At 35.7% G+C, this 12,957-nt stretch overlaps 1 protein-coding gene across 6 annotated transcripts in view; it reads right to left on the reverse strand.

The window, feature by feature from the left end:
* MAGI3 (membrane associated guanylate kinase, WW and PDZ domain containing 3) overlaps window positions 1–12,957 on the reverse strand; it is a 269,898-nt gene that overhangs the window by 99,956 nt on the left and 156,985 nt on the right. For 5 of the 6 annotated variants that reach the window (XM_060139306.1, XM_060139302.1, XM_060139304.1 and 2 more), the window contains exon 2: window positions 7,373–7,489. The exons of the other annotated variant lie outside the window; for it this stretch is intronic. In XM_060139306.1, coding sequence (XP_059995289.1) covers window positions 7,373–7,489 — 117 coding nt within the window. The remainder of the gene's footprint in view (window positions 1–7,372; window positions 7,490–12,957) is intronic. 6 annotated transcript variants of the gene reach the window in all.

The following is a 12,957-nucleotide window of genomic DNA, read 5'->3' on the forward strand; positions in this document are numbered from 1 at the left end:
ACAGGTTATACTATGATTAAATTGTGATGCCACTTGTCACGAATTACCAGCAACCTACTTCCCACTGGAAGGAATCTGGCTCTGGGCTCAAGCCCAAGTACACAACCAAAACCAATCCTAAAATCCCTTCTTGGAGGGTCTGTCTCCTGGAACTACTACCAGTACCAATTCTGTATCAGCCAGGGTCCAAAGAGGAGCAAGAAACTAGATGGTAACTTGAACAAGGACAACTTAATGTAAAGAATTATCAACTATTTATAAAGAATTAACTAAAAGGGAATAAAAGAGAACTCTAAAGAGTACCATCCTCAAAGAGATGCTCTCAAAGTCTGGGATTCAGACCTTGCTGGAGAAGGTGTGTAGCAGCCCACTGGATGGTAGAGAAGTTTACTGGGTTGCCTTGGGACAGGGCTGGTTCACAATCAGTAGACTGAGGCTGGTGGGCAGGGAACTGTCTGCTGGAGTACCAATAAAATTCACCAACAAGCTGCCTTGAGTGGTAGGGATGATGTAGGGGGTGTTTTGGACTTACTAGAAAACCAGCTGGGACACTGGCTAGGCTTGCTAGAAACCCACTGGAAAACCACTTACAAAGAGATATTGCTGAAATCTGGGAAGCCTGCTGGGGTCCCCACAGAACTCATCAGGAAACTGGGAGGAATCCAGCTGGTGCATTGGTGGAACTCATGAAGCCACCTATGAGGATGTTCCTGAACTTGCTGCTGGGACTACCCCCACGCCCACCCCTCCCCCTCATCCCCCTCCCTACCCCTGCCCAGGTGCACTACTGAACTTGCCACTGGGTAGCTGACTGGTAGAGTGCTGCTAAAACTTACTGAGTATCTTTTTGCAGGCAGAAGCAAAAAGAAAAAGACACACTGGAACCAGGAAAAGAAGCCTCTTCTTTCTAGTATCCTTCCTGCACACTCTACCGAGGAAGCTTAACATTGTGTCAGGTGGTAAGGGAAAAATGTGACAGTATCATAAGCAGGCAAAAAGAGCAGATTTGAAGCCAAGAGGCAGTGAGTAATAAACAGGCAGACTAGTGTTCTGAGAGATTCTATCATGAACTAGTGTTGGACTTTGTCAAATGTTTTTTCAGCACCTATTGAGAAGATCACATGTCTTTTCTAGTCTGTTACTATATTAATCTTCAAATGTTATACCAACCTTGCATTCCTCGGACAAATCCCACTTGGTCATAATGTGTTATCTTTTTTCTCTATTGCTATATATTGATTTGCTAAAATATTTTAAAGATTTTGAGTCTGTGTTCATGAAAAATTTTGATCTAGTTTTTATCTCACTTTAGAATCAGGATAATGCTCAGATCACAGAGTGAGGTTGGGAACTGTTCTAATTTTCAGAAAAGGTTATGTAGAATTGGCATTATTTCTTCTTTAAATATTTGGAACAATTCACCAGTACCTTCTGGGCCTTAAGTTACAAGTTACAAACCACAAATTTTGGAAATTTGGGAAAGTTACAAACTACAAATTTAATTTCTTTAATAGATACAGGGCTGTTCAGTTCATCTATTTTTTCTTGAGTGAGCATTGATAGTTTTTGTCTTCCAAGGAATTTATCCATTTCATCTGAGTTGTTGAGTTTATTGGTATAAAGTTGTTTAGCATATTCCTTATTATCCACCTAACATCTGTAGGATTTTCAGTGATGCCACCTTTCCCATTCTCAACATTGTTGTTTATCACTTTTATTAATCTGAAAGAAGCAGCTTTGGATTTCACGGATTTTTCTCTATCATTTCTCTGTTTTCTATTTTCTTGATTTCTGCTCTTATCTTTATTATTTCCTTCCTGCTACTTAATTTGGGTTTACTTTGCTCTTCTTAAGGTAGGAATTTAGATCATTGATCTTTATTATTTTCTAATATAAGTATTTAATACTATAAATTTCCCTCTAAGTACTGCTCTAGCAACATCCCACAAATTGATATGTTGTATTGATATGTGTGATACTTTGTAATTTTCCTTGTGGCTTATTCTTTAACTCACAAGTTAGTTAGAAGTGTGCTATTTAATTTCCAAATATTTGGAGATTTTCCAGATATGTTTCTATAAATGATTTCTAATTTAATTCCATTATGATCAGAGAACATATTTTGTACGATTTAAATCCTCTTAAATTTACTGAGTCTTGTTTTATGGTCCAGAATATGGTCTATATTTGTAAATGTTCCACGTGCACTAGAAAAGAATGTATATCCTTGTATTATTGGGTAGTATGCTCTAACAAATAACAATTAGGTCAATTTGGTTGAAAGTGTTATTCGTGTTATAACCTTATTGATTTTTTGCTTACTTTTTCTAAAGTGGGTATTGAAATCTTGAACTATAATTATGAAACTTTTTCTATTTTCCTTTTAGTTCTCATTCTGGTATCATTTCCATTCCACCTAAAGAATTTCCTTTGCTATTTCTTATAGTACAAGTCTGCTAGAGAAAAATTCCCTCATCCTTTTTTGTCTCAAAAATTTCTTTATTTCTCTTTATTTTTAAGGATATTTTTACTTTATATAGTTGGCATTTTTTCTTTCCAGCATCTTAAAGATGACATTTGACTGACTTCCAGTTTGTACTGTTTCTGTTGATAAGTCTGCAGTCATTCTATATTCCCCACATGTACCTCTTTTTCTGTCTGCCTTTCACATTTTCTCTTTATCACTGGTTTTCAGCAATTAGATTATTATGTACATTGATCTTTTTTTTTTTAAATGTTTCTTCTTCTTGGGGTTTGTTGAGATTCTTTGATCTATGGGTTTATAGTTTTCATTGAATTTGCAAATATTTCAGCCACTATTTCTTCAAATATTTTTTCTGCTTCCCCCCTTTGGCTTGATAGTGTGCCATAGGTCAATATGAGCAGATCACAGTCCTGTTCTGCTTATAATCCAATGTCTGAAAACAGCTGTTATAGATATCTTGCCCAAGTTCTGGTTGTTTATGATAAGACGGTAAATCCAGTACCAGTTAGACCTTCGTTGCAAAGGTAGAAGTCTCTCTCACTATTTGGTTGCTTTTAAAAAGTTCACTGTTTTACTCTTTTTCCTCTCCATGTTTGTTTGATTAGTTTATATTGCTAAGTCTTCAAGTTCACTGATCTTTTCTTTTGCAGTTCCTAATCTGCTGTTAAGCCCATCCAGTGACTTTCTGAAGTTCCATTTAGTTCTTTTTAAAAGTATACATCTTGTTTTCTCTTTATTCTGTTCATATTGTCCTTTAAATCCTTGAGCATATTTATTATAACTTTAAAATTCTTGGTATGGTCATTATCTGTGTCCCTTCTGGTTTTTTTAAAAATTATTATTCTTTTCTTTAATCAGCTCACTTTTCTTTTATGGGTCGCATTTCCTTGTTTTTTTGTATGCCTAGTACTTTTTTATTAGACACTGGACATTGTGAATATTATGTTATTCAGTGTCCAGATTTTGTTGACTTCCTTTAAAGAGTGTGGATTATTCCCTTCCCCCCCGCTTCCTTTATTTTTACTAACAGTTAAGTTACATGCATATTCACTTGATCCTTTTGGGACTTTTTATATTTAATTTTGTTAAAATGGGCCTCAAGGAGCTTAATCTATGGTCATTTTAACCCTACTAGTAAGCCATGACCCTAACGGGGTCTCTCCACTCAGTCTGGTTAGAACTCAAATTTCTCTTGGTCCTGTGTAAGCTCTGGTATTGTTAATCTTACAGCTCACAGAGAGTTCTTTGCCCTGCTATGTGAAGTCTCATCCTACACATTCTCAGCTTAGTATTCAGCAATAGACCCAAGGAGGCACCTATGCAGTTTGCCTGAACTCCTTTTCTTCATAGTTCTTTCCTCTCTGACACCCTGTGTTACAAATTCCAAACACCTCAGACTTCCTGAACTCATATTTCATATGTCCCCTCAACTCAGAGTCTGCTAAACTCTGCCTGGGCTCTTCCTTACTGTGCTGTAGCCTCAAAAGTGCCTCCAGGAAGAAAGCTGAGGAAATTACAGGACTCCTCTGTGTGCAGTCTCCTTTCCTCTTCTCTTAGGGGTCACAGTTGTGTTTTATCTATAGTGCAATGTCTGACAACAGTAGAAGTCTCTCTTTCTCTCTTATTAATTTTGTTGTTTAAATTGTCTCAGATTTTGTCAGTGGGCACCCCATCTAGGCGGCTTTTTTTTCTTTATGTTCTTCTGATATGTCCCCAAAATTTTTTAAGCATACTTTCTGATACAATTGGATATTCCAAGCTCACCTTGTACTTTCCTTGCCCCAGACAGAGAATCAGAATTTTCTCCAGGAAGAACTGGCATCTTTTTTTTTTTAATTTCTTTTTTTATAATTAATTTATTTTTATTATTTATTTATGTATTTTTGGCTGCGTTAGGTCTTTGTTGCTGTGTATGGGCTTTCTCTAGTTGTGGCGAGCAGGGGCTACTCTTCATTGTGGTGTGCAGGCTTCTCATTGTGGTGGCTTCTCTTGTTGCATAGCATGGGCTCTAGGCACATGGGCTTTGGTAGTTGTGGCTCACAGGCTCTAGAGCGCAGGCTCAGTAGTTGTGGCACACGGGCTCAGTTGCTCCGCGGCATGTGGGTTCTTCCCGGACCAGGGCTTGAACCCGTGTCCCCTGCATTGGTTGGCGGATTCTTAACCACTGGACCACCAGGGAAGTTCCAATCTGGCATCTTTTAGTAAAGAATTACATTTAGAGACCAGATGTGACCATTCAGTTTGCTAACTGCTACTGATGCATTAGGGCTTCTAGATTCTTGGAAGTGTTTTGGGCAGTTCAATTTTAAGTTAGGAGTTCCTGTTAGGATCTGAAGTAGCTGTAGCTGTTTGGAAACTATGAATTAACACAAATAAATTGTAGAGCTCCTTTCTAAGGCTCCTTTCTCCCCCTCACGCTGGGGAGAAACTGCAAAACTAGGACAGTAGAATAAGTTAGAAAGAAGATCGAGTAAAAGTGGCAGAGGGCAGCAAAAAGTACAAGTACATATTTTTATTACCTTGCTTTAACAAGGAAGGAGGGAGCTCTAGAGCTATGAAACTAAAAATGCTACCCTGAGACACCCCATGCAGGCAAAATACCAAGTTCCTTATAAGGGGATAAAAATCAGATTGTTTTCAGACTTTTTTAAGAGCAATGCTTTATGCCAGAAAACAATTAGATAATTAAGATAGTCTGGGAAAGAAATTATGAGCCAAAAATGTCCTATCCATCCAAACAAACTTTAAAGTATAAAAGCCACAGAGAAACTGCTATAATGATCCTGTGAACCTTTCATGGAAATCTGGTAGACAACAAGCTTTAGACAACCAGAATTATTGAAGAAACAACAACATAAGGGTTGGTAGCTTGATTAAATATGTATCTACCCAAAGAATGGAGAATAAACGATGATTATAAAGGGGAGAGTACAGTACATAATGGCTGCTTGCATTGCCAATATAGATACAGATCAAGCAACAAAAAACGGTCAGAATGAGGAAAGCATATGCAAAGCAGAATGAGCTCGCTGATTACCTTATATGTGTTGGGATTAAAAAGATATTACTTCAAGTCAGATGATGGGAGAGGGAGAGGTAAGGAGGAAGAAGAAATGACTAGATAATTTTAATATTACTCATAGTAGGAACAAAAAAAAAGGGATGAGAAACACAGAGTATTATATAAAGGTACAGAGATAACCAGTAGAATAAAGATACAAATCTTCCTAAAAAGAGAGCTCAAATAAAATAGACTACATAGTGAAAGGCTTTTTATATAAAATACTTGTACATGGGTAAAATAGAAAAACATGACCAAACTGGGACTAAAGATAACAATCACATCAATAAATATAAAGTTTCACATTGGCTACAAAATAGAAAAACATAACAAAACTGAGACTAAAGATATAGATCTAATCAATAAATATATTTTCACACTGGCTACAAAGTTCAACACTATTTGTAAAACAAAGAGATTCAGAAAGATAAAAGAATAAAAAGATGGACAAAGATTTATCAGGCAAATGCAAAGAAAAGAAGGCAGGAATTGCAATTCTGAAATGTGACAAGGTAGATTTATGGAAGGAAATCATAGATAAGTAGTCAGATTTTAAAACAAAATATTTTATACCATGTTAAGGAGTCTAGACTTGCAGTCAACAGGACTTTTTGAAGGATAAACTACAAATGGAAAAGAATCAGATGTGCACTTTAAAGATGGACTAGACTGAGGTGACACTGGAGTCAGGGGATACAGTTAGAATGAGGCAAGGGGCCACACACTGCTTGAGTACCTACTCTAGACCAAGTGGTTTACATTTATGTTCTCACTTTAATTCTAATAATGATATCAGGTGAGCCTTATGATTCCCATTTTATACATGGAGATTCTGAAGCTTAGGAAGATTAAGTAACCTGCCCAAGTAAACCAACTAGTAAAACGCCAGAATCAAGATTTTGAAGTCAGTTTTACTTAGCTCTTTGCAACTACATAATGCTATTTGTTGTTGTTGTGGTTGTTTTTTAAAATCCAAGTAAGAAAGAGTGAGGGTCTATGGTAGTTCAGAGAGATAGGTATTTAAGAAGCATAATTAGGAAGGTTTGGTGATGAACTGGACATTGTGTGAGATTAAATAACAAGAAAAAGAAATCAAGAATTCCAGAGGCCTTATAAAAGCTAGTATCCACAAGGAATTACAAATATACTGAAAAGTAAAACAAACCAGAATGTCCTTTTATTCCCTTTTATTGTTTACTGCTTTTATTCTTCCCCAGACCTACGCTAGTTAAACCAAGCATACATGATTTGTTATGTGTTAAAAAAAACAATGAAAAGCCAAAACTATCATTACAACAACAATCAGGTCCTATGAAAACTATTAAGACTAGAAGAGATACACCAACATCTAGATAAAAATTCAAAGCGGATTACCACAAAGGTGGCACTGCATGCTTCCTCCTTTTTTCCTTTGGGGAAGAGGCAGATTTTAAAATTAGTAGTATCCTAATAATTAATAAAAAATATCTGGTCTCAGTGTACAGGCATTGAGAGCAAAATAGTCTTCTTACTGCATAGGCTTTAGAAATTGATTTATAGGAAAAACATCTAGTTAGCAACATGTACATTTATATTCTTAAAATTTTAAAGTCTAATGACTTTTTAAAAAGTCAAAATATAGAATCTTCTAGTTTTTCTATTTTTAAAATATAACACTTGTAAGTCCTCTGAAAATTCTTCTCTTTATCCAATTTTTGTTTCATTCCAATGTCCCAGCTTAGTCTCCACAATTTCATATGAGATACTCTAGTGAATTATTTCTAGACATTTGATTAGTTAAATAAAGATATTTTGGCTGCATTTCTTTTATTCCATCTCATACTTACATGGAATAGTTCTCAAATAGAGATTATCTCTAATCACTTGCTGCAGTTTGTGGTCAACTGATCCTTTCTGAAACTGAAGACTCAGGTAATGTCGCAAATCTTTATTAATGACTTTGCCTACAAAAGAAACACACAAGACAAAACACGTAACTGTTAGATCTCCAGTTAAATATCAATGCTAGTTAATGAATACCCTTAAACCATTTAGCCATAAATAGGAAAAAGAAATCAGAATATTTTATCCAAAACAAGATAACTGTACCAAACTATTATAGGTACTATAATTAAAAGACACAACTTTAATACACAACGTAGGCATAATTTTACATGGAAGGAGAGGGAGGACGTATAAGTCACAGAACATGACAAATATCCAATGACTTTAAATACGATCTATACCCTGGTAAGTGCCAAATTCTTATCACGTCTCTAACCCTGACCGATCTCCACCAGGCTCCAAACTCATCAAACTCTCTATATATTGCAGATATATTTGGAAGTCAAATAAGCACCTCAAATTTCAGATGACCAAAACAGAACTCTTAATTCTATCCTCTCCCATTATTTTCTTCTCCTCTCGTTCTTCCTGTCTTAGAAAATTACCACCACCAATCCAACAGAACAAACCCCAAACCTAGAAGTCATCCTCAATTTCTCCTTTTTACTTCTATCCCTCAACGCAATTTATTAGCAACTTTTGTCAGTTCTACCTCCAAAACATATCCCATAACTGCCCACTTCCCTCCACTTCCACTGCCACCATCTAAGCTAAGCCACCATCATTTCTCATCTGGAATTCTATAACAGCCTTCTAATCGGTTTCCCTGCATCCATTCTTGGCTCCTTCCTGCTCCCACCATTCACAAAGAAGCCAGAATGAGATTTTTAAACATAAATCAGATAATCACTATTCTGTTTAGAGCCACAAATGACTTCTTGCTGCTCTTGGAATATAATTCAAACTTCTAAACAGGGCTTAGAAAGCCCTACATGTTTCAGCTCTGGCCATCTCTGACCCAAACTCACTCACCCTTCACCCTCTCAAACTACGTTCCACCCACACTGGCCATCTTTATCATCTCTAACAGGCCAAATGGGTCCTACGCAAAACCTTCTGCCTATCACTAGATTGAACAGGCATTTTCCGTCCACTTGCTTGACTCCTAGATACAATGTGAATAAATAGGAGTGAAAGGTTGTTTTTTCTTATTTGTGGGGAAAATGGGAGATTAAAAAGAGGGATATTAGGGGTCTCAAAGAAATATTAAGCAGAAAAATAGAGGACTGCAGAAATCTGATTGCAGTGAATTTATAATAAGGGTTGAGCTTAAAATGAACATCAAAGCAATCCAAACACTTTTCATTAGACAAGGTTTCAGATAATTAGAAAAGAGCAATGCTAAATCAAAATAGATTATCTTATTGACTAAGAAATGAATAGTTGATTAAAATATACTCTTTTATTTGAAACAGCATAGTTATGACCAGATTAGATAAATCAAAGGTTACTACAGATCAGTTCATTCTTTTAACTATTATTCTGTAACACAGCATTTCTAATCCCTTCTTTTGGTCTTTTCTCACATATATAAATAAACATAACCTATATGAGAGAGTATTAAAATAAGCAGGAAATCAGAGAGCTTCTAAAGTTTAGAGATAACATTCATATCCTAAACTAATAAACATAAACCAAAAAGTCCCTGTTTTGCATTGTCAAAAATAGATGCTGAGGAAGGGGAGAACCTTGTGATCAAAGAAGAAAACCTGAAAGATATTTACAGGAATAACACAGAACAATGTGTGGTCCCAGAGGCTACTTCTGCCAGGCACTTTGGGGCCCCACCAACCCAACTCCAATTTAAATGGAATCATATTATTTCATTTTTTATTTATATTATGGAACTTGTTCATTGCTGGGTAGAAGAAAAACCCAATTCATAATTAATACTGTACAGTCTCATTGCTTAGTGAACAAAATCATACCCAATAAGTTCATTACGTATTTTAAAAATCAGATAAGGAGTGTTTCAAATGCACTGTAATAATCAGTATACAAAAGCTTTTGTGGACTGTTACATAGGTGCTTGAAAGTATTAAGTGATGCTTGCAGAAGTTTGGTTAGGGTTTTTGACTAGACAGAGAATGCATCATTTTTTTCTATTTGAAATAAGCTATATAGGCTCCATAAAAACCTGCTATCCAGTGTATTTTCAAAAACAGTTTTAATATGGATAAAGGCTAATGCCTGTTTTATTAAAGAAGACAATCTAAATCAACACTTTTTTAATTCAAGGTTTGTCAATTTTTTTAATTTGAAGCTTTACTATAAAATATGGCATAACTCACAGAGATAACTATACAATGCTAAAAACCCACACTGGATTTTAATCTATAAAAACAACAAGACAAAGCCATAATAAAAATCATAGATCACAAATTACCACATGAGGGGGGCTCTTTTAAGGGAAAATGAAGGTAAACAACTCAATTCCTGTTTCAAGGGCCCACAAGATCTTAAGACAGAGAATCATTAAAGCGGAAAGAATTAGATTTAAAGAATAACACCTAGATTTATCAGGACGGGAACTGCACTCTATCTTCACCCTCAACTTCTATGGGGATTCTGGATGCAATGCTGAGATGAACAGTTGCAAAGAAGAGGGTGAAGTACAATTTCATAAATGGGATATTTCAAGTGTGCAACTATTCAAAGAAATCATCACACTTTTCTGAGGCTGGGGACAAAATATTACAAATATCAATGAAATGTCAACTATAAAAGATTAACAAATTATATGGATTGGCATTCTTTAAGATTAATAATAATTAATGACAGAATATATTGGATACAGCAGTCATCATGGACTTCCTTGCTTCAAGAAACCAAAAACAACTTTCGTAAGGGGACAGAATATTATGCTTTCCACTTCAATGTGGTTCCAGGGAATTTATTAAAAAAAAAAAAAAAGTACAAATATCCTGAATAGGGAGATGGCTGTGGAATTACCAGAAGGCCAACAGAAACATTAGCTCACAGAGACACCACTGAGATTATCTATATTATTGAATTGTATATGAACTTCCAGCTTTTGTTTAAGGAGAGTTTCACAGAAACTTGACATTTCAAGAGTATGAAAACATCTACTTGGGGTTAATGCAGTTGTTAAACAAATAAGAAAAGAGATTCTTCATAATTGCATTCTTACCCAGCCAGCCTTTGCTTTTAAGTGTTAAGATTATTCTTTGACTTTTAAGTGATTTATAAATCGAGTTGATTTATGAAACTTAAAAAGAGATCTGTAAATCTTACATACACAGCTCAGGAGGGGAAAAGTCTATAACTGAAATCTCAATCATATGAATAAATCCAGGCACTCAAGTTTCAATATATAAATCCTCAGTCAAAAGAACTCATAACTCAAATTCATGCTTTCTGAGTGTATGCCAATTAATATTCACTACCATTTCTCTTTAAGGAATCAGTATATAGAATCACTGGTTATTATTTAGGTAAACATTGTGGCATGCTGGCATAGGTGTGGTCATGCAAGCAGCTGTAAACCAACCCAATTGCCAACATTTCATTGTCTTTTCTGTAAGGGTAGTCTAGGAGACTTTGTCAACCACTTGCCAAAGTCAAGATATGACATGTCTTTACTATTGTCTAATCCAGTAGTAATTATACAATTGAAAAGAAGAAAAACATAAGGTCAGTTTGGCATGTCTTGTTCTTATACATTCACGTTGATTCATGGAGACCACCCCTTTCTTTTCTAAACACTTTCAATATTTTATTAGTTTTATCTTTTACAATCTCTTCCAATGTTGTCGCAGTTTAAACTTAGGGAAGTGGATTTGCGTTTTTCTCAATCTATGCCTTTTTGGAAACTGCGACATTTGTCTTGCCGCAGTCTCCTGGTACTTCCCACATTCTCCACGATTTCACAAAGAATATCGACAATAACGCTGAGATCATACCTGAGAGTCCCTTTAACTCCTGGGAGGCAATTCAACTGAGCCTTGAAAACTTAATTTCATTTAAAGTGAATAATACTCTTATGATCTCATCTTTTTAAAATTTAATTTCCCTCATTTGAGGTTGTTTGTTTTATCTTTTACTGTTGGAAAAGTAATTCTTCCAGTTCAAGACTATGGAAGCAAAGTAAGAATGGTACAGAACTGATTTCTGCCTGTAAACTACTACCAATAACGTCTTCTCACAGTAAGTCTACCTCTTCCTTCTCACTGCTCTTGCTTCAAACACAACCTTAAAAGCTCTTTGAGCTCTATGAAGTATCTAAACTCCTTCTGAGCTTTGGCCGATAGTAAAGGAAATTCTTCAATGTTTATTTTTTACAGTCTACTTAGCACTGTACAAATGTGACTGCGTTCCATCCAATTATCAATCACATACATCTTTTAAAAATCCTGAGCTGCTCAGAACATTCTTTGTACGCATAAGAATTTCGTCACATAACTTTTCTTTTAGAAATCTCTAGTCTTGGAACCACACCTATAGATGTCATAAACTTAAAAAAAAAAAAAATCTGTTTTCCTCAAAGGCAAAGTACAGGCATAATCACGTCCCACTTTTCTTCCTTACTATGATGACTGTAAATAGCCTGGTGAAGTTCCCCAGCAAACTGTTCAATCTAACTAGTTCAACACAACTGATGTTACTAACTAGTCATTTCCCATTAGACCTAGACTCAGAAGAGCATTGCATTTTATTGCTTCCTCTACATCCTGAGCTCCATGAAACTAGTGAAAAAGATATACATAAGCTTAACTCCAAACTGGCTCCTTGGTTCAAGGCAGGAGTTCCCTAAGACAAAATAAACCAAACTGCAGTTCACTTGTTTGTGAAACTGTAAATGGTATTTGAACAAGGCTTTTCTAGATAATCAGTATCTACACATTTCAAAGTAAAATATATTCTATGGCACAAAAGTTATTTAAAATATCTTATACAGTTGTTAAACATAAAAGTTTGTCAGCTATCTTAGGACCAAGGTCATGGTTTGTTTTTACAGATTTAGTCCCAGGATCTAGCACACAGAACAAATGAGTCAGCTTAATTTTGTATCTTTAATTGTTCATTTCACCCTCTACATCATCTAATGCAGGAAATTTTAGAATACTCACTTAACTGATACAGTATTCTTTGTATATACAAAACTATATATATATATATATATATATATATATATATTTTTTTTTTTTTTTGGCGGTACGCAGGCCTCTCACTGTTGTGGCCTCTCCCGTTGCGGAGCACAGGCTCCGGACGCGCAGGCTCAGCGGCCATGGCTCACGGGCTCAGCCACTCCACGGCATGTGGGATCTTCCTGGACCGGGACACAAACCCGTGTCCCCTGCATCGGCAGGCGGACTCTCAACCACTGCGCCACCAGGGAAGCCCTATACAAAACTTTATTTTAAACTGTTTCTTAAACAATGAAATTAACTTTATTTGGACTCTGTCAAATTCTTCATTGACACAACAAGCTCTACGTCTTTAAAAGTAAGTTTTAATTACAGATTTTATGTCAATTCCTCAAATTCTGTTCATCAGAACACTGATG

Source organism: Lagenorhynchus albirostris, chromosome 2, assembly GCF_949774975.1.
Source record: "Lagenorhynchus albirostris chromosome 2, mLagAlb1.1, whole genome shotgun sequence".
Lineage (NCBI taxonomy): Eukaryota > Metazoa > Chordata > Mammalia > Artiodactyla > Delphinidae > Lagenorhynchus > Lagenorhynchus albirostris.